This window comes from Aspergillus campestris, assembly GCF_002847485.1.
Source record: "Aspergillus campestris IBT 28561 chromosome Unknown P168scaffold_9, whole genome shotgun sequence".
NCBI lineage: Eukaryota > Fungi > Ascomycota > Eurotiomycetes > Eurotiales > Aspergillaceae > Aspergillus > Aspergillus campestris.
In genome coordinates this window covers 50,994-77,231 of record NW_020194344.1, presented here as the reverse complement: position 1 = coordinate 77,231, position 26,238 = coordinate 50,994, and the positions used below count along the sequence as shown (strand labels likewise).

At 31.2% G+C, this 26,238-nt stretch overlaps 6 protein-coding genes across 6 annotated transcripts; 2 read left to right on the top strand and 4 right to left on the bottom strand.

The window, feature by feature from the left end:
* Positions 1 to 923: 923 nt before the first annotated feature.
* On the bottom strand, positions 924 to 2,758 carry P168DRAFT_271606 (putative mitochondrial carrier protein). The gene is made up of 5 exons (XM_024835278.1): positions 2,586 to 2,758; positions 2,304 to 2,505; positions 2,230 to 2,236; positions 1,970 to 2,118; positions 924 to 1,917 (listed from the first exon to the last, which is right to left on the bottom strand). Exons 2-5 carry the CDS (start codon positions 2,495 to 2,497, stop codon positions 1,059 to 1,061), a joined length of 1,209 nt encoding a protein of 402 aa, XP_024690991.1. The 5' UTR covers positions 2,498 to 2,505; positions 2,586 to 2,758; the 3' UTR covers positions 924 to 1,058.
* A 179-nt stretch (positions 2,759 to 2,937) lies between these two features.
* spt16 (chromatin-remodeling protein SPT16) lies at positions 2,938 to 6,812 on the top strand. Its single transcript, XM_024835277.1, has 7 exons — positions 2,938 to 3,347; positions 3,423 to 3,507; positions 3,568 to 3,689; positions 3,743 to 3,898; positions 4,016 to 5,447; positions 5,499 to 6,097; positions 6,160 to 6,812. Exons 1-7 carry the CDS (start codon positions 3,168 to 3,170, stop codon positions 6,646 to 6,648), a joined length of 3,063 nt encoding a protein of 1,020 aa, XP_024690990.1. The 5' UTR covers positions 2,938 to 3,167; the 3' UTR covers positions 6,649 to 6,812.
* A 495-nt stretch (positions 6,813 to 7,307) lies between these two features.
* On the bottom strand, positions 7,308 to 8,344 carry P168DRAFT_239608 (zinc metalloprotease; the record flags this gene model as incomplete). The annotated part of the gene is made up of 2 exons (XM_024833676.1): positions 7,308 to 7,979; positions 8,051 to 8,344. 2 exons carry the CDS (start codon positions 8,342 to 8,344, stop codon positions 7,308 to 7,310), a joined length of 966 nt encoding a protein of 321 aa, XP_024690989.1.
* A 170-nt stretch (positions 8,345 to 8,514) lies between these two features.
* Positions 8,515 to 10,495, bottom strand: P168DRAFT_183075 (CDC50/LEM3 family protein). The gene is made up of 7 exons (XM_024832957.1): positions 10,443 to 10,495; positions 10,183 to 10,339; positions 10,087 to 10,123; positions 9,938 to 10,034; positions 9,200 to 9,881; positions 8,982 to 9,144; positions 8,515 to 8,927 (listed from the first exon to the last, which is right to left on the bottom strand). Exons 2-7 carry the CDS (start codon positions 10,280 to 10,282, stop codon positions 8,828 to 8,830), a joined length of 1,179 nt encoding a protein of 392 aa, XP_024690988.1. The 5' UTR covers positions 10,283 to 10,339; positions 10,443 to 10,495; the 3' UTR covers positions 8,515 to 8,827.
* Positions 10,496 to 11,708: 1,213 nt separating this feature from the next.
* P168DRAFT_298193 (SWIRM domain-containing protein) lies at positions 11,709 to 12,890 on the bottom strand (the record flags this gene model as incomplete). Its single annotated transcript, XM_024838247.1, has 1 exon — positions 11,709 to 12,890. The coding sequence occupies one exon, from the start codon at positions 12,888 to 12,890 to the stop codon at positions 11,709 to 11,711; it is 1,182 nt and encodes a 393-aa protein (XP_024690987.1).
* A 1,377-nt stretch (positions 12,891 to 14,267) lies between these two features.
* P168DRAFT_291542 (uncharacterized protein) lies at positions 14,268 to 14,857 on the top strand. Its single transcript, XM_024837427.1, has one exon. It carries the CDS (start codon positions 14,523 to 14,525, stop codon positions 14,832 to 14,834), a length of 312 nt encoding a protein of 103 aa, XP_024690986.1. The 5' UTR covers positions 14,268 to 14,522; the 3' UTR covers positions 14,835 to 14,857.
* Positions 14,858 to 26,238: the final 11,381 nt, after the last annotated feature.

Genomic DNA, 26,238 nt, shown 5'->3' with positions numbered 1-26,238 from the left:
TCTAGGTTACCTAATTAATTAATCCCCTGGGCTGGGCATGCATAGACTTGATTGATCTTGGGCTTATGACAAGGAGGTGAAGGCAGATTGCTTTGTACGTAATATCCAAAATCTGATCAAGGTCAACGATCATCCAGAGACTCTTTCATCGAAACCTTTAAGTCTCTAGCATGTGGTTGCATATCTAGATGTCACTGCGTTTCATACCTACCTCTTGAGTATTCGTACGTCCTATGTTATAATGGACCCCTACTCCAAGCTACGAACAAGACCAGGAGTACCTAATGCTAAACAACAATGATATCAGTGCCGAGACAGCATCGACGGTCATAGCCAAAATTGCGGAGCGAAGCGGAGTAATTGTATCATCGTATTGCTCAAAGACCTGCCCGTCACGGACCCGCACCCGCTTCTTCCCCACCGAAGGAGAACCATTGGGCCCAGCCCTGGCTCACAAAGGACCCCCCAAGAGAAAGGGAACCCAAAGCCACTCACACAGGCATCACCTTATGTATCCAAAGTCAGGAGGACCATCACCGCTTTTTATGTAAGGTCACCCCCTTTTGAGGAGAATTTCCTGGTTTTTTCCCCCCGAGTATGTTTCAAAATATTGATTTCAATACAGATTTATTCTATTCTAGTTCATTTGATTTGTTTTCTTCTGCGTTGAGGTGGCACCATGAAAGGTGCTTTACAAGGGAAGCTATCTTGACACCCAATACGCTCCGAAGCAGGTTGCAGCTCGGCGTCGTTCGGGGAGAAAATCAACGGAGAGACGTCTCCGACCCATGCTAACCATTTTCCAATGGCTGATTCTGTCTGACTTGCGCTGACCTTTTCCAGAACCATGCTGAACTGCAACCCCCTGGGTCTGAAGTACCTCTTTTGGCGGGAAGATCGGTTATATATTGCAATTTTAATAAGCAATACTTGATGATTCTTGAATACTTTATAGATAGCACAGTCAGCAGTCAGTGCAGATTAAGTTGGTCGATATCTGTTCATTGGTCACTCCAATTCCCACAACCATCATGTGGGTATAACGTATAAGGAGAGGCTCATGTTAAGAGGATTTCATATCCGTCCTTCTGAATATATATAGGTTCTGCCATGATAGCATACCTACGACGGACTAACTCGAAAATAACCAGACCAGCACTTGTGCTAGGAACTTGGCGGAGGGCACTTCTTCCAAATCCGCGATACAGCCAACGACTCCAACCCCCGGCTCTTAAAGCTCTCCTTTTGCATCGCTTGTATGTTTCCTGGTACGCAAGATAGTAGAGTCGCAGCATCCGGTTCCTCGAGGGATGAAGACTCGCCTGATGGTCAAGATATTCCAACCTTGCAACATGGATATCCTGTATGAGACTCAGTGGATGCTGTATTACTTGCTGGGCAACAGATGCTGCAATGCCAGCAAGCATCAGAAAGCACGGCTCCAGGGTGTAGTGGGGTTTGATAAGAGGTACGTCATGGTTCTCGGACTGAGAAGATTGCAGTGTAGCCACATTTTGTGCCGGTAGTGACCCGTAGTAACCTGTGACAAAGGAATAGTATGCCTGCGATTTGATATATTCGAAGGAGGAGAAGAACACCGCATAACCGAGGGAATCGCGCAAAAACGAGAGACCCCAGCCAGCGAAAACTCCGCGAGCTCCTATCTGTTGGAGTTTGTGCTTGCCATAATGCCACATGCTCTGGTACTGGCCCTCGAGGACGTCATTTGCCTTGAAGCGGACTTGGAGAGCGTCCAGAGGTGCAGCCACTACTGACTGGATAGCCCCAGCTGCAAAACCTGCAGCGAACGTATCTGTGGGACTTGGTGGGGGGTATACCCGCTTGACTCCCAGTGATACTGGCTCATACAAGTTACCCAGAACTTGAAGGTAAGAAGTGTATAATACAGCTCCAACGCTGCCTACTATGTCAGATTATATGCCTATCGGGGCAGGGCAAATAAACATACCTAGCATTTGCCAAAAGCGGGGGAAGGACTTGTTTTGGAATAAATTGCCAACCATAAACACGAACAGCATGCACGAGTAAGCCGGGAGTAGTGGTGCGGAATGACCAACGACTGTCAGCTGCGTGGGGACTGACAGCTCTAGCAAACGCCTATAACGTGACCACGTCGCATTTAGGGTTAGTTGATAGTGATCGCTATCAAGTCAAAGAATAGATACCAGATTCAACAGGTGTCGGTGGCATAGGGTTTGGATTATGTACCATATAACTGAGAAGCTTGATATTAACTCATGATACAACATGTTGTATTAGAGGACCAGGGTTTCATTTCATACTCAACTCGTGTGCGAAAAAAAGCCTTTATCGGAGCTTTGAAATAGAAAGCAACTAATTGGGCACTGAGGGCACGAACACCGGCAGCAGAGGCCCCGGTGGCGGCGTTATTTCGTGGGTTTCTGGGGGAGAGCCCCGGATCTGAGTCTGAGAGGTTGTCATGGGCTGTTGGCTTGGATGTTTCCTGAGAAGCCATTGTTACCCCTAGTATAAATTCATATTAGTTGATTCAAAAAACACAGAAAAGTGTAGCAAAATGAGGGTGAATTCCAGGTTAAAAGCACCTATCTGTATGCAGTGAAAATCTGCCAGAATACTAAGGACAATGAGACACTGATCAGAATACCAGCATTATTATTTGTACAGTATTGAAAAGAAGAACAGTGATATTTAGTCACAAAAAGACACAGGGATCCTTTGTAATCTCAACATATTTCACAGTTGATAAACACCTGAAGTATATATGTTTAAGTGTACTTATAAAAACTTATAGCCATGCAAGGATAGAGAAGGTTGAACATCTGGTTATGGCAGCCAGCTAAACAAACAATGCAAACAATGCAAACAGCTTGCGACGAACCTATTTCGCTGGAACGCGACCAAGTCGCGTTCACCCGAGCTATTCAAACCAGAATTCGTCACTCTTTCCATTCGCACAGAACTACCATCTGACACCCTTTCCACCAACAATCCCTTTCTATACCACAGTTTAGAAAGGTCAAGTGTTGATATCAAGTTATTCTCCTCGTGAGAGGGAGAGTGCTTATTCGAGACCTCTGATCTGGCATAGACATCACGTTTTGGCGTTCTCCCAGACCATTTACCACCAATAGCCTGAGCCTTCGGGGGCGCCTTGGTCGGTCACAATGGCTGACGAGATTGTGATTGACAAAGCTGTGTTTTTTAATCGACTATCAAGCTTCTACGCAGCATGGAAAGCCGACAAACGATCGAGCAACACTGCGTTCAGTGGTGTTGGATCCATCATTATCCTCATGGGGAAAACGGATGAGGCCAATAGTTTCCAAAAAAATAATGCTATGCATGTAAGGTTATCCTTTGCCTGATTTCTTGATCGTTGCCGCGGCTCTTTGACTGATCATCTTGTTCTGTCATATTAGTTTTGGCTTCTAGGTTACGAATTTCCTGCGACACTAATGATCTTCACAACAGAAATGATGTATGTCGTAACGACTGCAAAAAAAGGTATGCCCAAGAATCTTGATTTCTAGAACAGATTATCCTGACTTTGTCGTCCACTCCTAGCCAAACATCTTGAACCATTGAAAGGGGGCAAGATTCCGGTGGAAATCTTGGTGGTGACCAAAGATGCAGCGGAGAAAACCAAGATATTCGAAAAATGTATTGATATAGTCAAAGGAGCTGGTGTAAGTTATTTCAAACTACAAATCGGACTGCGGTCGTTAACTGTTATGTGAAGAAAAGGGTTGGTGTGTTGCCGAAGGATACTACGACTGGCCCATTCGCGGAAGACTGGAAGCAAACTTTCAAGGAAGCATCGAAAGAACTCGAAGAAATTGACATTTCCCCAGCCCTTTCGTCTGCCGCCTTCTCGATAAAGGATACTGATGAATTGGTGGGTGCCCTCTTCCATCCTCGCCTCCCGCCCAAAAAAGAAAGAAAATCGAGATAAAAATAAAGGGGAGATAATATGTGTGTTGCTACACGGTTACTAACAGCATCACTCATGAAGGTGTCCATCCGCAATGCCTCGAGAGCCTGTAGTGGTTTGATGTCCGAATACTTCGTCGATGAGATGTCTCGACTACTTGACGAAGAGAAGCAAATGACTCACAAAGCCCTTTCTATGCGCATTGATGCCAAGATCGACGACACCAAATTTTTCAATAAGCTCGCAAAACTACCGTCGGAGTTCGATCCTCAACAAATCGATTGGGCTTATGGACCCGTTATCCAGAGTGGGGGAAACTACGACCTCAAACTTACAGCTCAGCCTGATAACAAAAATCTCCAGCCCGGAATTATAATTGCAGGGTTCGGAATTCGATACAAAACTTACAGCTCAATCATTGCACGTACTTATTTGGTGGATCCGAGCAAGTCACAGGAAGCAAATTACGCTTTCCTGTTGAATCTTCATGAAACAATCATCAAAGATATCCGTGACGGGGCAATCGCCAAGGATATCTATGCAAGAGCAGTTGGTATAGTCCGAACCAAGAAGCCTGAGTTGGAGAATCACTTTGTCAAAAACGTGGGGTCTGGCATCGGAATCGAGCTCAGGGATTCGAACATGTTGCTCAATGGGAAAAACAACAGGGTTCTCAAGAGTGGCATGACTCTTTCTGTCACGGTTGGAATAACCGATGTTAAGAACACGGATTCCAAAGACAAAACCAAAACCATTTACTCGATGGTGATCACCGATACCATCCGTGTTGGAGAACATGGTCCTCATGTTTTTACCAAAGATGCAGGCGTCGACATGGACTCTGTATCGTTTTATTTTGGAGACGAGGAAGAGCCACAGAAACCAGCTAAAGAGAAGAAAGAGATCAAGTCCAGCGCTATCGCTGGGCGCAATGTGACTCGCACCAAACTACGTGCCGAACGACCCACTCAAATCAACGAAGGAGCGGAGGCTCGACGACGCGAGCACCAGAAGGAGTTGGCTGGCAAGAAGACAAGGGAGGGCCTCGAACGATTCACTGGCACAACAGGGGATGACAATGGCATCTCCCAAAAGAAATTCAAGCGGTTTGAGTCCTACAAACGAGATAATCAACTACCAACCCGAGTGAAGGACCTCACTATCTATGTTGATCACAAAGCCTCGACTGTCATTGTTCCCATAATGGGTCGGCCGGTACCTTTCCACATCAGCACCATAAAAAATGCCAGCAAAAGCGACGAGGGGGAGTATGCATACCTACGAATAAATTTCCTATCTCCCGGGCAAGGCGTTGGAAGGAAAGATGACCAGCCTTTCGAGGATTTGTCGGCACATTTTCTGAGGAATCTTACTCTTCGTTCCAAGGATAACAATCGTCTTGCTCAAGTCGCCTTGGACATTACAGAGCTAAGGAAAAATGCCTTGAGGCGCGAGCAGGAGAAGAAGGAGATGGAAGACGTGGTTGAGCAAGATAAGCTCATGGAAATCAGAAGTGAGTAATTCGGATCATACTATCGCTTGATATGAGCTAACTTGACGGTAGATCGCCGCCCTGTAAAATTGCCCGACGTTTACCTTCGACCACCATTGGACGGAAAACGTGTTCCTGGTGAAGTGGAGATACATCAAAATGGACTACGATATATGTCGCCCTTCCGAAATGAACATGTTGACGTGCTTTTCAGCAATGTGAAGCATTTGTTCTTCCAGCCTTGTGCCCACGAACTCATCGTTCTGATCCATGTCCACTTGAAAACTCCTATCATGATCGGAAAGAGAAAAACAAGGGATGTACAGTTTTATCGTGAGGCGACAGAAATGCAATTCGATGAAACTGGCAACCGAAGACGGAAACATCGATACGGAGATGAGGAAGAATTCGAGGCTGAACAGGAGGAGAGGCGGCGGAGAGCGGCGTTAGACAGGGAGTTCAAGGCTTTCGCAGAGAAGGTCGCAGATGCTGGTAAAGACGAAGGTGTTGACGTCGATATTCCGTTCAGAGAAATTGGGTTTACCGGTGTTCCCAATCGCTCAAATGTGTTGATTCAGCCAACTACAGATGCTCTCGTGCAGTTAACGGAGCCTCCTTTCCTTGTGATCACCTTGAACGAGATTGAGATTGCTCACCTTGAAAGAGTACAGGTATGTGATATGCAGTTTTTATCCGCCTGGTGATCAACGGCCATGGTGCTAATTCTTATCAGTTTGGACTCAAAAATTTCGACATGGTCTTCGTGTTCAAAGATTTCCACAGGCCTCCGGTGCACGTCAACACTATTCCAGTTGAATCCTTGGAGGGTGTTAAAGATTGGCTTGATTCTGTTGACATTGCATTCACAGAGGGCCCTTTGAACCTTAATTGGACAACTATAATGAAGACCGTTGTCAGTGATCCTTACGGGTTCTTCGCTGATGGAGGTTGGTCGTTTCTTGCTGCGGAGTCGGACTCGGAGGGTGGGTCCGAAGACGAAGAGTCTGCATTCGAGCTATCCGAGTCAGAAATGGCTGCAGCAGATGAGAGCTCCGAAGATGAAAGTGAATTTGACGACGATGCGAGTGCTGAGGCTAGTGAAGATTTCAGTGGGGATGAGGACAGCGGTGAGGACTGGGATGAACTGGAAACGAAGGCTAAAAAGAAGGACAGGGAAGGTGATCTGGATGACGACGACCGAGGTAAGAAGCGAAAACGATAAACAGTTGTCGCAATTGTTTAATCCCCATGCTGTGCTCCGTCTTACTGGTATGGTGGTTTTTGAGGTTTGTCAATTTGGGAGGAAAGTTGAGTAGCCAAGCACGTTGTGCTACAGTTCTATGAATGTATTAGATGTTTACTGGTAATTGAGGGATTATCATCCATAAAAAATGCTTGGTATCATGGTTTAGTCTCTAGGTCGTGATGCCCGATTGCGAACTCGAGCACCTGTGACATTAACCCCTGCAAGCAAATTGTTCTCTGCTCTGATGCTGCATTCCGGCCCAATGGTTTAACCTCTATGTGAGATTTGCAGCGATCTCTTCGAGGACATGAGGCTTGATCCGGCCCTAATAGGTACGATTGAACTACTCGGTACTGATCAAGAGAAGGGCCAAGTTTGTCTATCGCTTCTATCCCTGTAGGCTTGCCAAATACTGTAGTGTATCTCTGTCTCTTCATCTAAACCCCAAGGGACTGGAGGCATCCGTAGCACCCGTGATATGATTTGGAAGGGAAATAATTCGACAGCATGACGTATATACACATGACTGCGCGCATTGAGGTAAAACAGAACAATACATTAATATAAATAGATTCAAAGATCCCACACAGCTTGATGAAAAAAGAAAAGATCACAGATGAGACACGTGCTGCAACTCATTTCCCCTCCCTCATAGCCGACCACATGCTCCGCATCCGTTTCGTCTGACCAGGGGTAAATTGTTCATAACAGTCGTCAGACGAGTAGTCCATAAAATTGTGGATAGCATCGAAGCCGGGTAGGTTTGGGCACGAATTCTTCTGGGCGGGACAACCATCCGTTGCCTCGGACTGTTGCGGTGTGTCTGCGACGTAGTCTCCTTCGTTCCCCGAGGCGCAGGACTCCCCCTCAAATATATGCAAAAGGCCATTCCAATGGCCAATTTCATGGATTGCAGTTCCACCTTTGTTGTAATGGGCAAGGGAACCACCTGGCATAGTTTTAGCGAGAACATTGCAACCATCCTTAGCATAACTTGCCCGGGGGGTGCTGGAATTGATGCTAGGGTCTGGCATGGTGCAGAAGCCAAGGATACTAGATGACAATTGGTTTGATATCTCGGACTGACGTTCACTGGGAACGGATGTGAACCGGCCGTGGCCCTCAGATGATGCATGAAGATCACTTTGGAAATACACGTTCAGCGTGCTGTAACTTCCCTTGCGAAGGGCATTTTTCATGCCTATTTCATCGTCGTTACGAGCCCAAGTGTCATTTATCTCTCGTGTGACTCCCTTTAGCCGATATGATATTGAGGCATTCCTGTATGCATCTTGCAAGTGCGAAAGCTGCCTGCGGTTAGAATTATGTGCAATTGAACGAAATCATGTCTAATTTGAGCTGCGGGCTTTATACTAACCTGCGAAGCAATCATCGTGTCTGATACCAACTCAGCATCTGCTTCGCTACAAACAATATGGAACCAGGTATCGATCTCAATTTGATTCGTTATCTGGCGATCCCTGGATTCGGAAGCACTATCGTGCTTCGATTCCAGCGCGCTTAGATCTTGATGGGCCTTTTTCAAAGATTCCTTTGGAGGACCGGTGGCACAAAATCCTCGTTGATGAAAGCCAAAGGCCCAGCATTGGATCTGGAGGTCGGTTAAGATAAAAAACAGAGTGATCAGTCGTGTAAAGAACGATCGCGCCATGCTGTGCAGAACCTTGGGCTCAACATTGGGCTCAATCTATGAAGCAAATAATTTCACAGGGTGAATAGGGGGGAGCAGACTCTTATCGATGCCACAGATTATGTGCGGTATCGAGGCTGTATCCTTGGCCTGCAGCAAAGAATGCCGTAAACCACAGTTAGAATGCTACAAAGGGTGAGACATTTCTCCTGGAATTAACGCTTAATTACAATGATAAACAAACCCGTCACAGACGAATGAATGCTAGCAAGGGAGAAACAAAAGAAGGGGTGAGACACTTATACCAGACTTTGACCAGAGTGAAACTCCTCCATTTGACGCCTTCGCCCGTTCATGGCGAAACAATCCAAAATACCAGTGATGTCTCGCCCTGCTAATATAAACGTAACAACAAAAGCGCCTTGTAATATACAGAACCAGTTGAAAGATAGTTTGAGCTAGGCTAAGTTGAAGAAAATTGCTATGGGCTGCAAAGCAGGCGTTTCAAGGCGCTTGTGACCCATACCTGGTATCTCTTCCTGTCGCAACAGCGGCGCCTTCCGGCTCAGCATTCCATGTCAAGTAAGTGTGGTCGCCGAGTTTTCTACACATTTGTTAGAATGAATGTGATGTTTTCACTACAAGATGGCAGCCTTACCTAGGCCGTACTAAATGAGCAACAGTGAAGAGGGCCCCAAGTAGGACGCAAATTCCACCAACAACAACATAGGCAATCCCCATGAAAGGATTTTGCCCCCCCATAACTGTGCGCGTAGTTAAGAGGATCGACTTCGTGCCGCCATAATCTGTGACAGGAAAGTCTGGTTAACCGGAATTAGCATTACCAGTTATCCACAATTATGAGCTCAGACATACTGTGCGTGATGTTCAGCTGATAGGTCCCTGCTCGCATGGGTGTGTTGTCATTTTTTCGAGAGAGCTTGCTGAAATCAGGCAGCGCTGCAGTTCGCATCCAAACCATGAACTCTTCATCGTCATGAAGGTCGGGAATACCATCAACATATTTTTTTGGAAAGCGTTTCTCCCAATTCGGGGGTGGAACAACCTGTCCAGGCTTGTACTGTGTTTTCTTTATAAGCTCTCTATCGCTATCCCAGGCAATCCCCTTATTGGTCATCTGGTACGTTTCGGGGTCGAGAGAACTCAGCCGCACGGGGCTGCTAATTGTATCATTGAACTGAGAGTTGGCGATAAGCCCACATGGGTAGTATGGTTTGCCGCTCGGGTCAAGTTTGAGAGGATCGCATGAGCCACTGTCAATAGTTTTGGTGTCGACTGCCTTTCCTTTGAGTTGCTCTATATCCAAAGATTTGACGTATCTCCGATGATTCTGGTAGAAATTCGTGAGACGGTAGTACATGTAAACAGGAGGACCCATGTTCTCTGGAATCTCGAAAAGCAGGGTGCAAACTGAACCGTTGTACTGCCATGTCGGGCGGTTGTCCATGGTAAAGGTGGAAGTGACTTGATTGGAGATGTCAACGGGATGATCACTCGCTTTGTGACATTCAGAGTAATCTATGATAATCTCTTGAACCTTTCGATTGTCCATGTAAGTTAGAACACTCCAGCCAGACGGACACAGGAACATACTTGAGAGCTCGCCCATAAAAGCAGGCCTCCAATAGGAGCGAATATAACACCAACAGCAAAAAAAAGCGGCAATACACTCTTCGGTGTCAAAATAGGCCTGTCAAAGCATCAGTAAAGGCAGCAATCGAATTTTTACAGCTCAAACTAACTGCCATGCTTTCAGACGTTGCTGTCGAAAAGCGGTGTCTATCATTCTGTAAGAAATAACAGGCTCCTCGATACAGTAGTAAGGTCAGGTGTCTTACTTGCTGGTCTTCTGCTTTTGGATTTCTTATCATTTTCAACATCGTCCCTAGGATCTTGTTCGCCCGAGGACTCTGTGTGAGAAACATCTGCTCGCGACATGGTATTCACGGCTTGCTTTGCCAATTTCAAGATAATGTTCGACTAGGGAGATGAAAACTGTTTTGGCGGTTATCAGTCAATGATCGAAGACAACAAAGAAGACAAAAGAGTAATATTTATGTCCGCGGAGCTGCTTCAAGATGCGGACAAGATTGCGTACCTACATAGTAGTTGGTTAGTTTTGAATCCTCTAATACCTGATGCGAAGCATACTTAAGGGGTCCACAGTGTTTTCTTAGGTTTCCTTAACCATCGGCATCATTGGAACATATTATTAATCACAACCAAACACTAAGTCGACTAACTAGTTAGTTAACTAACTAAACTTAAACTATAATAGTATAATCTATATTTAAAATTATTGAAAAGATTCAAGTGAGCAATTGCGAGTTATTTAATTGTATTAAACTGGGTCATTCTGCCAATTTGAAAAAGATGGTGACGATATGAAGAAAATGCCCTGTTAGCTACTTAAACCATAGTAAAAATGACTAAACTTATACACTCAATCCCCAGTAAGGTCATATATACATAACTTAGCTTTTGCGCATTCGATGAGGTTGAGACTTGGTGTCACAAGCAGGTGGAGACTATAGTGAGATACACATCACTTTGATACAAATATGTGGAGTTGCTAACAGAAAAAAGTACTAATATAAATCTTTTCAACTTTTAAAAAAAAATGTCCCAGAGAACTACTTTACAATTCAACAAACCCGCATTATCAACAGTAGAGAATATTAGCCACCGCGCGGCGGCAGCTGCAATGGAATTATTTATTACTTGCCAGTTACCCTGGTGTGAATATTGATTAGGAATTTTTTTTTGTTTGATGACACCTATGTATGTTGCTCAAGCTGGCAACGGTCGTGGTAAGTAGGAACTAACCAAGATATGTGGTTCTTGGGGCAAGCATTCTATATCAAATCCAATCAATTAACATGGATATCAAACACCCTCATAAGCAAGGAATATTACTATAAGATACCCGGTCTATGGCTACAAAGAGCAATTGAAAGAAGGGAAGGAAAAGAAAAGCTAGGCAAGAAAGATTCTTTTCTTATACAGTGAACACATGCGATGATTATCCTTGTTATCAAAAAAACAGCACTAACTCCATAACAACCTAAGCCATGCATGAGCATAATGAGAAATATCATTCGAGCAAACTCCCAAAACTTCAAAAAACACCAGTAGCCAAGCTAATTTCCAGTCGGAATCAAGGTACGAACATAGACCAGCTGTGTCCGATGACCGGCACCCCCAAAAGAAAGGAACGGTAGGGGTATGACATCAAAATTGTCAAACAGCGTGCTAAGACATTGCGATCATGCTAAAACCACGATGCTAAACAAGTGGAGCGAAAGGCTGTACTATAAGCATTGTAAACAGGTTCACATCGCAAAGCCAGCTAAACGACAGGTGATCACTTCAGGTACTGTTGGAAATGTTCAGGTCTGAACCAACCAACACGTTCATATGCGGTCCAAAGCTTGCTTGCTTTATTAACATCAATCTTGCAGGCCTGCTGCGCATCAGTTTTGCGAAACTCTTTTCCAACATTCAAGGCCCTGACACGGGCTTCGAAAATACGTCGCTTGCTGCAGAGATATGTGGCGCAGGATAGTCTCAGAGTCGCGGCAAGATTGATCTCAGCAGGGCTCAACAAGAGCCTATCTGGATCATTAGTGAGATCAAGCATCTGCCCTTTCCAATCTGCCTTCAACGCTTTGGCATTGCCACCTAGCGTCTCAGGCGAAGGAGCATAGTCTTTTATTGAATCATAATCAGTGTCATCACGATTTGTACCTAGAGCACGGGATGTCTTGTTACACGACGAGGGCGGTGAGTCAAATGGATCCAGTATTTTCTGCTTCGGTGTTTGCTTTGGTGTGCGCTTGACTCTAGTAGTTCGCTGTACACGAGACTGGCCTGTAAGTGTCCTTTTCGCGGGGGCAGGTGCAATCTTCTTCAATTTGGCCTCTGATAATTGGGGTTGGGGTCGGTGCATCAGAATCAGCTGACGCTCCAGTGTTGCACGTTCTTCTTTGGCCCATGCTCCTGGATTGCGATTGTACTGCGCTGAGACAATGGGTACACATGAAAGAGCTAACAGGTACTCATCACGTGTCGGTTTGTTTAGCTTGTTCTCAAACCTTGCCATGTGGTTGTTGATGTGTTGGTCAACCAGCGCTTCTGCTGCCGGGGGGAGCATGGGAGCGAACAGAGGCTCATCTGCAACAATATCACATGAAGTCTCCTGGCGAGGAAAAAGAACAGGATCTCTAATAGGGCCAACGGCGATATCATTTTCAGCGAGTTCGGAGAAATTCGTCTTCCTTTTCTTGTTCCCGGTGTATGGAGTAACAGGCGGCGATGGCAGGTCCATTTCCGATTGCGTTCGCTTACGATCGGCTGATATTGGGGGAAGTTTCATATCATGGCTAATTGATGGATCCTGCGAGTCTTCATATGATGACAATGACGGATTAAAATTTTCGAATGGTTTCGACTCAGGAGGCGACATGAGGCTAGAAACCGACGGCATATGTTTCATTTTGACTTTGTCGCTTCGATCCAGCAGTGGTGAAGTGGAAGGTGAGGTCATTGTGAGATAGATCCCTTTCCTCAAGGGATTCGCGCGAGAGTTAAGAAGGTAGAGGCGCGGGGTAGGAACGCTGTCCAGCTGATTGACGGTCACCTGGGATTGTCACAGATAATGTTTAGGTGGCGATTGACAGTGGCCAGATTGTATCAATGTAGTGTTCATGGAAAGCAGCAAGAAAGAGTGTTGGCAGTACTGGCAGGCGAAACACACGTGAAAGTGATTTGTCAGTCGCCTCTTTGTTTAGGTACCTATGGTGGCAAGATATTGTTCAAAGCTTGGTGATAAGATCATAGTCCGATGTATACCAAAACCACTGCGGGATAAGTATGGAGACTCGCTGTATGGATTAAAAAGACATGAACAATACTTAAATAACAGCTGCAGTAATAGTTGATATATAAGATTATGATTTTGGTGAATCACCTAGAAGCTTTATCAAGGAATTTGAACTATGAGTGCCTTTGACTCATAGATTGGGGCTGACTCTGACTAGGATACTAAATACTAGTTAGCACATCAGTGTTCACGAGACTGCGGGGTTATCGCATGGTATGTATTAGCACTTACCGTATCTTTACAAAGGACAGTGCTCTATCATATCTCTTATTACAACTACATTGAGAATAATTTTTAGCATTAATATTATTGATATGAACTATACTTGAGGGAAGATACCAGCAACATATTTTCGAGTCTAAAATCATGACCGAGAAGTTAGAGATGTAATAGGTACACAGTAACATCAATGTAATCAAAGGAAGAGTACAGAGTATATTAGGCAGTATTATCTATTACCTAGGTACTCTAAAAAAAGACGCCCTTGTGCCTAGTGACTGATACCTTCCACATGACGCAACAGCCACGATTAGTGTGGGTCAAATGGCCAACAAGGCGGGGGGGCAGTGGATGTGTAGTAGATAGTCTCCACTGTGGGGCTATGCTGTAAGTAATATCAACCAATGATTGTATACGGAGTACACAACCTCCTCTCTCCACGTGAGATAGTAGGTCACTATGTACTCTGGAGATTGCAGATGTCTTTGCTAGATACCTAGGATCAAGATTGACTTAATCATTTCATATAATGAGGCCTACATCCATCCTATCATAAAATCAAACGCATATATAGTTCACTTATCTTGTATATTTGTATACCTGGTCGCTAAACCAATACCTGAACTGAGGTTGGCGTCTGAAGGCTGAAGCCAAGTTGCCTGACCAGCTGACAGTCAGCAAAGCACAGGCTCTGCATTAAATGAGCATCCAACTATATCGTCAACATGCTAAGCCTTCTGATACTACAACACCAAAAACAGCTTATGGTTTTTATTACACAAGACCAATGTGCATAATAGTCCACATTAAATGGACCTTCCCTTCGCGTGACGGCGTCGAGCTATTGACTCATTGAGCAGATAGTACTCATGCGGCTATACCTATCTATACTTCTCTTGAGGTATATATGTGAGCCATATATAACAACCCAAATTACTGGGTATATGGTATAAACTGAGCATCCGCCCAGAGCCCCAGTGCGCTGTGATACTCCCGTATACTCACCTGATTAACCTGTCAGCAGGCATTGAAGAGCCTGGTATAATTACATAGATAACTTGGAGAGTAAATCCCTAGATGTCTATACTTAAATTCCCCGTGTTCCATGAGGAGGTTGACAACGAGTGTCACGAGACTATTGCTGGGGAAAGTCACCCTGTCACGATGTGGTCCCTGGAAACACATGAGCTACTGATAAGTCTAGCATGCCTAGACCCCTTCAGCCGAGGCGTCGAGCCGAGACAGTTGGCTCGCCTCGAGACATGGTACTGTAGTTTGCTGTCTAGAAGAGTACAGGTCGCCGCCGGAGAGGACGGTGGGGGTATACAAGAGGCAATTGCCCTAAAGACGAGCAGATCTGTTATGGACCTTATGGTCTATACCGAATAGACAAAAAGGACGACTGGGTAAGGATGACACAACGTAAAGCTGGTGAGGGTAGTAAGATAGCGTATAGATTAGTAGTACAAGACTAATTCTTAGATCTAGTATCCAAGAGAATATGGAACCCGCAGAGTCAAGCTCAACAACAAAATCGAATTCTTGAAATTCCTCGCCTAAATCAAGCCCTTTTCAACTAGATTTTTCACTAGTTACTTATATCTCTATTTACTACTATTTATTACTAATTTTATTAGGCTATTTAATTATAATAATAACAAATATAATAATCTCTTTCTAGATTATAACTCAGGAACTACTTACAGGTAGACCTCCAAATAGGGTGGATCTGGATCCTGATCCACTGGATTTCTGGATTAAAGAATTTAATCTAGATCTACCCTGTGATTTAATATAGGATAGATTAAAATTATTTATTTTAATCTTAATTTATATAAAATTACTAAGTCTTTCTCTTTTTAGCTACTTTCTAGCTATATAAAATAATAATTTATTAAAATAAAATATTATTATATATATATAAGTGGCGGCTGCTGATGTCAGGGAGGATTAGGAGTAGATATTGTTTAGGCAGCTAGTCCTCTACTTGTTAATAGATATTAGTTTATTATTAGTTTATCATTTATTTATAAAAATATCTTATATTTATTTTTATTAAGCTAAGTATTTAGTCTATATTTCTAGTTATAATAATTTTTTTTTTTTTTTTTTTAAATATCCTAATTGTCATAATAGGACTCAGTTGGTTGGGGAAGAAGAAGATGATCTTCTATTCTTGGTCTGTGGGTTATGGAAATATAACATGGGCTAGTCCTGATTAGGTGAGCAGGAGCTAAATCCTATTATATTACAAGCTAATTACTCAGGACGGCTGCTAGCAGAATTATTAGATGGTAATAAATAAAGGGAATATTAAAAGGTATTATTTATAATATTAATTATATATAATAATATTAGTAGCAGGAAATTTCAGTTATAACTAAAAATATATAATAATATAATATAATTTCTTAGTAAGAATTTTTTATAAGCTTATTAACTTTTTATTATAATTTTTTTTTATTATTATATATTATTCTGTAGACTATATCTCTTTTATTATACTAGATATTTAATATAAGAGATTCAATTATAACTAATATAATAAATATACTAATAAAGTAAGTATCTAGACTCTTAAGAGCAGGTTCAAGAAATATAATATTAATTATTAAATAAATAATATTAAATAATAAATCTAGTTAATAAATATTCTTACTAATAATTTCTAGGATAGTAAACAGGCTAATATAATATTAACTAAGCTTTTAAATAAGTCTTAATTTATAAGAATATTATATTTTATTTCTAGATATAATTAAAATTAGAAATAAAGATTCTTAATATTTATTCTAAGATTGATTAAGATCAAATATATTATTATAATTTTAATAATTTAAATTATATATTTAATTTAATTATTAAATTAAGAATTTTATATAATAAAATATTATAATTATATATATAAGTTATAAAAAATTATTTATTAAAAGTTAATAAGAAATAATAAATTCTTATTTAATATAATAAATACTAGTATACTCTAGTTTGTTATTATCTAGAAATATAAATAAATTTATATCTAGTCTTAAGCTATCTAGATATTTTTATTAAGTGTTATACTTATTATTTTAATTATCTTATTTATTTATATTATAACTTTATTATATTTTTACTAACTACTAAAGAGACTAAGTATAAAATTTATTATAATTATCTAAGATAAGATTATTACTATTAAGATAAATTATAATATATTATAAAAATAATAATAATAAGTATAATTCTTAAGATATTGAAAATAATAAGTAATAAACTTCTTAAAGTAACAGGTCTTCTTATATATTATATATTTTTTTATAATAATTATATTATAATTATATCCTAGATAATCTAAATTATTATAAATAAATTAAAATATTTTCTCTTATATTAACTAGGAGATATATAATTAATAATTCTTATTATTACTTATAAGATTATAATATATAAATAATATATTATTCTTAATCTTATATAAGATTCTAGATAATTATTCTATATATTAAAAAATTAAATAAAAATAAGTATTTTTTTAATATAGTTATTATAAGTAGTCTTTGAACTTAGTAAATAAATAAATTATAAGTATAATAAAAATAAATATTATATAAAAAGCCTTTATAGTATAAAAAATAAAAAAAAGATTTATTAATTAGAATTAATATTCTTATCTTAAAACTTATTAAGACTTATTTTAATTACTTATAATGTTATTTATAAAATCTAAGTTAAATATAATAAATATTACTAGCTTAAGTTATTAATATAATAAGTAGGATAATATATTTATAATTATATTATTATTTTTTAACTGATAAGACATAAATTCTAAATCATTAAATATATAATAATACTTGTATTATATAAAGATTTATTTTAATTAAAAATATTATTTTAAGTAATTATTACTTAATAATATTAATAATTAATTAGTAATTTATATATATAATAAGAAGATTATAAATAAATTCTGTCAGATATTATACTTTTTATAATATTTAGATAAGTATTAATAACTTAAGTTTTATTAATTAATCATAAGATTTTATAAAAATCAAGAGATAACTAAGAAAAAGAATTAAGTAAATTTTTATTAAAATTTATACTATAAAGTTTTCTAGATTATATATATTTCTAGAATATTTAATAATATTATTTTTATTATCTAGATTTTACAAGCTTATCTTAAGTTAAAGATACTTTTTAATAATTATATCTTAGTCTTTTATAATAGGAATTTCTTCTATATATAATATTTAATCTAATATTATATATAACTAATAATTCTAAGATATTATTCTAAAGATTTTAAGATATCTAAGAACTTTAGTACTTAAATATTCTTAAAATATTCTTCTATCATAAAAAGATTATAAGTATTAATATATTATTTTAATAATTAAATTAAAGAAAAACTAATATAAGACTTTCTAGAATTAATTAATATATTATAATTAATAAGAATTTTATTTATTATATATAAATATTATAAGTATTTTATTAGAACCTTAAATATAATTATTATATTATTAATATAAATTATATAATATTACTTATACTTTTATAATATATTCTTTATTTAATATTATATATAAGATATAAAATTAATAAATCTTATAAGTATAATATTAAATAACTTCTAGTCTTTAAAAAATATAATAATAATCTTATTTTAGTTTTCTAAGTATATTTACTATTAAAAAAAGAATTTAATTATATCAATAATTATAATAAACTATTTTTTATATATATATTGAATAATCTTATTTTAAGTATGTAGAATGTATATATCTAACTAGATAATATAATTTATTATTTATAAATTAACTATAAGATAATTAGAATTAATTATTAAATTATTAAAAATAAGATTACAGGTATAACAAGCTATAAAAATAAGAAATATAATTAAAATATATTAATTTATTTAATCTAAATACTTATATTTATATAATTGATTATATATATAATTTATATAATTTTTATTATAATTTTTAAGTATATAAACTTAATATTTAGAAATCTTATTCTTCTAATCCTTAATAAAATATATATTTATTTATCTCTAGATATATTAATTATATTAAAATATATACTTTAAATAAGATATTTCTTAATTCTTTATTATAATTATCAGGATATATTTATAAGATTATAAATAATTACTTTATTTAATAAACTATATTATATACTAATATTATAACTTTTTATTACTAGAGATTTCTTTTCTAGAAATTATAAATTATATATCTTATTTATCTTAAGTAAATAGATTATTTATATAAGCTTTATTATAACTAGATTTACTTAATATATATTTATTATATTAATCTTCTCTAGGATTTCTACATAAGTCTTTTTTTAATAATAATAAATTAAAAAGACTTAGTATTATAATTAATAAAAAATAATTCTTTATTTATTAAATAAGTATAAAATATTATTTATAGCTTTTTAATTATAACTAGATTTTTTAATTTAAATATAAAATCTTAATTAAATAATTTTTTATAAATCTAAATAAATATTTATATTCTACTTTATCAAAAAATTATTATTTTAATTATAATATAAACTAACAGGCTCTTTATATAATTAGGTTTAATTTATATAATAATTAAGAATATTGAATTATAATAACTAGTTATAAAAATTATATATATATTAAAATTAAGAATAAATTTATATAAGATTATAATATTATTATTAATTAATAACTTAGTCTTTAAGTTATTAATTAAATATATAAAAATCTTAACTTAACTAGTATAGGAATAATTATTTATTATATTATAAAAAAATATAAGAGTAAGAATATATATTATAGAGATATATTAAAGGTTTATATTATTGATTGAAATAAATTTAATTATATTTAAAATTATTCCTAACTTCTAGACTAGAATAAAGTTAATTAATATTATAATATATCTTATAATTAAATAAATTATTATAAGTTTATTTAAACTAGCTAATAAAATTAAAGTTAGAATATAGTATTATAATCTAAAGATATATATATAATTATTCTTAATTATATAATCTAACTTAATAAGTTTCTTATAAGAAATCTAAGAAGTATTAAATAATTTATTAATTATTATTACAGAAACCTAACATGGTTAACACCCCATAAAGACAGCATAGCCAGGCAGAAGCCTAATACTAATTAATTAATAATAGAATTAGGATCCTTATATTACAGGATACTAGATTATATAATTATTTATTTTATACTTATTTTTAAGAAGTAGCTAGAGAAGTATATACTAGAATTATATATTATTAGAATAACTTTGCTAGTAACTCTAAAAGAGTTATTATAAGAATAAATATTAAAAAATATATAAAAATACTTATTTATCTATATCTATAATTTAATTAATTATATTTAATATATAGTTCAAGTTTAAGTATATAATTAGTCTAGTTTCTACTTATTTATACTTAATCTAAGTATTAAATATATATACTTAATATATCTTACTTCTCTTCTTACTTATTAATTATTTTTAGATTATTATATTATCTTATTAGTTAATATAAATAATATAATTATTATATAAGATCTTAGGTTAGTTTAATTTATTATTAATAATTAATAAAAAGATCATAAAATATTCTTTATTTTAAATAATTTAAATTATTAATACTAGTATAATAGAAGCTTAGAGAGATCCTAGAATCTTAATATATTAAATACTAGTTAATATAAGTAAAGTCTTAGATTAACTTAAAAAAATAAAAATATATTATTATATTAGATAATAATAAAATAATTATATTAATATCTAAAACTAGTAATAAGAATAGTTAAGATAAAACTAGTACTAGTCTAATTTAATCAAATATTATAAGTATAATTAAGTAATTTTAGATATATATTATAATCTGAAAAAGATAATTTATAATTTAAATTATTAAAATTAAAATATTAAAATTATTTAATAATACTTATTCTAAGTTTTACATATTCTTAATATAAATAAATATATATATAAAAATAAATAAAAAAAAGCTTACTACTAAAATATATAAGAGAATATTTATTATTATATATTTTTTAGATTTAATATTTAATTAGTTTAAATTATTTATTAAAAACTTTTAGAATAATATTAAATTAAACTAATATAATAAAACTAAAAAAGTATTTAAAAATTATAATAATTTTAAAAAAAAACTTAAAATAATATTTAGAGATATTAATTTAATATATATAAAATATAAAATAAAAATTATAATAATTATAATAAATTAAGTTAATTAACTAGTATATCTTAAAATTATAGTAAATAATATTCTAATTAAATTAAGATAATAATATATATATTATATAATTTAAAAAAGATCTTAAACTAGAAGTCTAAAAAAAATTAATCTAATTAAAGTAACTAGATATTCTTAATAAAATAATTAAATAAGTAATTAAGATTAATAATAAATTATTTAACTTTAATAATAAATATAAGAATTAGTTAGATAATAAGTACTAGAGTAACTAAAAAATAAACTAGTATAATATTAATAATAAATAATAAATATAATTAAAAAGCTAAGAATATAGTAATTTTTATAAGTTATAATTAATAAAGCTAGATATAACTTAGTATTAAGAAATTCTTAAGAAAAAGAGAGAGTTATATTAAAATAATAAAATATATTATAATTATAAAAAATAAGATTATATAATAAGAGAATATTAATTAGATTAAAAAAAAAATACTAATAAAGAATTATAGAAATAATTAAAAGCTATTTATAAAAAAGATAGAAATACTTAATATAATTATAAGAATAAGAGATTTAAGATAAATTTACTAGCTAAGAATTTATATATAATTTATAAAATTAATTAAATAAAATAAGTTTATAAATTAGAGTAATTATTAGTAAAGTAATAATAATAATTATAATATAAAAAATTAAAGCTATTCTAATAAAAAAAATAAGATAATAAAATCTAATAATAAAAGTAATAAATTTTATATAAAGATAAATAAGTTCAATAAAGCTATTAATATAAATAAGTTAATTAAAAAAAATAGATTTTCTAGTATAATCTAGAATAATATTAATTTACTTAATAAAGAATTTAATACTTAAGTAAAAAATCTAAAATTAAGCTTAAAAATAAATATATCTTAAAAGTCTTTAAAATAAGAGAAATCTATTATAAAATATAATAAAAAAGCTAATATATAAGATATTATATAAATATTAATCAAGCTAAAGTAATTAATTATAATTAATAAAATTAAAGATTATACTTATTAAAATCTAGAATAAAAAGAAAATATTAATAAGTTATAAAAAATATACTAATAAAAATATATATAATACTTAGAAATATAATATATTTAATTTTAAAAAAATAATACCTAGTATTATAATAAACTTATAAAACTTAAGTATAAATAATATTTATATATTTATTTTAGAATATATTTATAATACAAGAAACTATTATAGATAATATATTATAATAAGTATTATTAATTATATAATATAGAGAAAGTAGTATTAGAATACTTATTAAAAATATTAAAAAATATAAATAAATAAAAAATAATATATTTATATTAAGATTTATAATATTCTTATAAAAGTTACTTATAATACTTATATTATAAATATATAATATAAATATAATATTATAATAATAAGTATAAAGTATATTATAATAATAAATTTATTAATATTTATTTATTATAATTATTATTATATAAGCAAGCACTAAACTAGTAAAATAAGAAATAAATTATAATAATAAAGTAAGAGACTTATATTAAGTTTATTATATAAATATATAAGTAAATAATTAAAATAATATTTAATTCTAGAATAATAAATAATTTTATAATTTCTTAATTTTAATAAAAACTAGATATTAAAAATATTAAAAAAACTAATCTAAAACTTATTATAAGACTAAATAATAAAAATCTAAAAAATTATCTTATAATTAAAATAAGATTAATTCTTTTAATTATATTTAGTTATTTTAAAAAACTTTAATATAATATAATTAAAATAACATAATATAATTTTAGAAATTCTATAGCTCAGGGATTATAATCTAGAGATTAATTAAAAAATAAATAATTTTTAGTTTATAAATTATAATTATTTAAAATAAGCATAAATAATAAGAGTATTTAAGTCTTAATAATATATTTAAAAATAAGAAATTTAAATATTTAGTTAAAAGATTTAAAAATAAATCTAGTAATAATTATATAATATAAGTATTAATAATAATAAAGCTAAATTATTAAGATTAATTTATAATATTACTAGAATAAATACTAGATATAGTAATAAATTATTATAAAATTATAATATTAAGAGGAATTACTAAAAGACTTATAAATAAAAGACTTAATACTAGTAATATTAAAATATAAATATTAATAATAATAAGATAAATTATTATATTATAAGATTATAAGAGATTTAAGAAACTATTTAAGTAATCTAAAAAATTTTAAATTATTAGAGTATAGATTATATAACTTAATTATTCTAATTAAGAAAGAAAAATAAGTAATATATAAGAAAATCTACTTTATATTAAAAAAAGAATTATAAATCTTATAAATATATATTAAAAAATAGCTTATAAAAAAATAATTTAATTATTAAAATTACTAGCAGGATATAATATCTTATTTATATTAAAAAAAATAAAAGTTTATAACTATATATAAATTATAAACTACTTAATTAAGCTATAATTAAAAATAAATATATATTATTATTAATTATAAAGATATAAGATAATCTTAAAAGAATTAAAATCTTTATAAAACTTAATATTATAAATATATATAATAAGTTATATATTACTAAAGAAGATAAATAGAAAATAGTATTTAAATTAAAATATAATTATTATAAATATTTAGTTATATAATTTTATTAATATACTAGCTTTATTCTAGAGATTTATTAATAAAATTTTAAAGAATTATTAGATATATTTATTATTATATATCTTAATAATATCTTAATCTTTTTAAAGAATTTTAAAGAATATAAGATATATAAAATAAGTATTATAAAAATTATATATTAAGCTATAATATAGTTTAAAGAAATATAAATTCTATATTATAAAAACAGATTTTCTAGGATATTAAATGTTTATAAAAAAATTTATATTAATAAAAATAAAGTTTAGATAATTAAAGACTAGCTATAATTAAAAAATCTTAAGAAATTATAATAATTTATAAGATTAATAAACTATTATAAGAGATTAATTATTATTATATATATAAACTAGATTTATTCTTTAACCTAATAAAGAAGATAAAGAACTTTAATTAAATAAATAATTATTAAAAAATATTTAAAAATATTAAATATTAACTTATTATTATATTAGTCTTAATATAATATAATCTAGAAAAAAAAATTAAAATAAATACTTTAAATTCTATTATTAAAATAAGAATAACTTAATTAGGAAATAATAATAAGCTAAAATAAATTACATTTTACTTAAGAAAATTAATTTAAGTAAAACTAAATTATAATATTTATAATAAAGAATTATTAGTAATTATTATTATATTTAAAATATAAAGAATCTATCTTAAAGAAGTAAAATAATAAGTTATTATTAAAATAAATTATAAGAATCTTATTTTTTTTATAATAATTAAAAAGTTAATATAAAAATAAGTAAGATAATTAAAAATATTATTATAATATAATTTTAGAATCTAATATTATAAGAGTAATAAAAATAACTAAGTTAATATATTAAGTTAATAACTAGATTATAAGCTTAAAAATAAAATTATTAAATTTATAATTCTTAAATAATATAAGAATAAATTATTAATATATAATTATTAATAACTAGTAAAAACTATAAAAATTAAAGATAATTTATTAAAAAAATTAATTTATAAAATAAAATAAAAATAAAATAATTTAGAAAATATTAAATAACTGTCAAGACCCTAGGATCCCTTCAAGCTTCTGCTGTACTAGTGTTAGTGGCTTAGGTTATTTAAGATAAAGAGCGCCCTGTATTCTTCCTATTAGCTATTAATAATAAATTAGACTAATCTAAGGCCTTATATAGTGACTATATTAATTATATTAATTAATAAGTAATTATCAAGACCCTAGGATCCCTTCATGCTTCTACTGTACTAGTATTAGTAGCTTAGATTATTTAAGATAAAGAGTGCCCTGTGGTCTTCCTATCAGTTATTAATAATAAATTAGACTAACCTAAGGTCTTATATAATAGCTATACTAATAATATTAATTAATAAGATAATCTAATAATCTGAAGATAATTAACAAGTAAGAAGAGAAATAAGGTATATTAAGTATATATACTTAATACTTAGATTAAGTATAGATAAGTAGAAACTAGACTAAATATATACTCAGATTTAAACTATATATTAAATATAATTAATTAAAGTATAAATATAAGTAAATAAGTATTTTTATATATTCTTTTTTAGCTACTTTTATAATAACTTCTTTATAATTACTTCTAGAGTTACTTTAATTATATATTTCTCTTAATATCTATTTCTCTGGCTACTTCCTGGAAGTAAGTATAAAATAAGTAATTATATTATATAATTACTCCTCTATCTTATATTAGAAGTAGGTGATTATACCATATAACTTATAGTTATTTTTATATAAGGGTTCCAATCCTTATATTAATTAATTAGCATCAGGCTTCTGCCTGGTTGTGCTGTCTTTATGGGGTATTAACCTTGTTAGGTTTCCATAATAATAACTTAATAAATAATAATAAATTAATTATAAATAAAGATAAATTAGTTTATATATATAAATTTATTTATATATCTTATTATATAAAATAAGAGATTATTAAAATATATTATAATAAATTATTTTAAGAATACTTTAAAATTAAGAAAATATATAAATAAATTACTTGAAATTATTATTAGCCTAATATATAGAAAATTATATAAAATTATATTTAAAATTATAATACTTATATATAAAATAAGTTTATAAGATATTAATCTTATAATATATTACTTACAAGTAAATAGTTAGATAAAAAGAATTAATTAGACTATTAACTAATATTTATTAATAATATAATTTATATATAATAATATAATACATGTAATAATATATAAGATATTATTTTATATAAATTATAATTACTATTTATAAGTATATAATAAATCTAAAAATAAGAAAATAATATTAGAATAAGTAAAAGAAATAATAAGAATATTTAAAATACTAAACTAATAATTAATAAGAGATATTAACTTTATAAATATAAAGATAATAATTTATTATAATAAATATTATAAGAAGAGATATATTTTTAAAAAAAAAAAAAAAAATTTATTTTATAAAAATATTAAGATAAAGTAATTAAGTTAGAAACTTAATTACTAAAAATTAAGATTATTTATTATTAAAAAAAAAATTAGAAATAATTAATTATTAGCTAAAATTATTAAAATTAATATATTATATATATCTAGTCTTTTTTATCTTATTATTAAAACTTATATTAAAAAAAAGTTAAATTAAAATAAATATAAAAATTAATAAAAGTATTAAATAAGAATATAAAAATTAAGAAAATTCTAAGAAATAAATAAGTTAGTAAAAAATTATTCTACTTAATTAAATAAAAAGATTATAATATCTTAAAAAATATATAAAAGCTTATTAAGAATTTAATAAGTTATTACTAGCTAGTTTAATAATATTACTAGTAAATAAATTAATACTTATTTAAAAAGAAGAATTATTTATTACTTAAAAAAAATTAAAA

Excerpts from the sequence above, each read along its gene's own strand:
- P168DRAFT_271606 (XM_024835278.1), bottom strand. The coding sequence starts at position 2,497 with ATGGCTTCTCAGGAAACATCCAAGCCAACAGCCCATGACAACCTCTCA. Across the intron at positions 1,918-1,969 it reads CCGCTTTTGGCAAATGCTAG|CGTTGGAGCTGTATTATACA; the intron begins GTATGTTTATTT and ends CATAGTAGGCAG.
- spt16 (XM_024835277.1), top strand. The coding sequence starts at position 3,168 with ATGGCTGACGAGATTGTGATTGACAAAGCTGTGTTTTTTAATCGACTA. Across the intron at positions 3,899-4,015 it reads TAAAGGATACTGATGAATTG|GTGTCCATCCGCAATGCCTC; the intron begins GTGGGTGCCCTC and ends TCACTCATGAAG. Across the intron at positions 6,098-6,159 it reads CTCACCTTGAAAGAGTACAG|TTTGGACTCAAAAATTTCGA; the intron begins GTATGTGATATG and ends AATTCTTATCAG.
- P168DRAFT_183075 (XM_024832957.1), bottom strand. The coding sequence starts at position 10,282 with ATGTCGCGAGCAGATGTTTCTCACACAGAGTCCTCGGGCGAACAAGAT. Across the intron at positions 10,035-10,086 it reads CAACGTCTGAAAGCATGGCA|GCCTATTTTGACACCGAAGA; the intron begins GTTAGTTTGAGC and ends ATGCTTTGACAG. Across the intron at positions 9,145-9,199 it reads TCAGCTGAACATCACGCACA|ACTTTCCTGTCACAGATTAT; the intron begins GTATGTCTGAGC and ends CCGGTTAACCAG.
- P168DRAFT_291542 (XM_024837427.1), top strand. The coding sequence starts at position 14,523 with ATGTCTATACTTAAATTCCCCGTGTTCCATGAGGAGGTTGACAACGAG.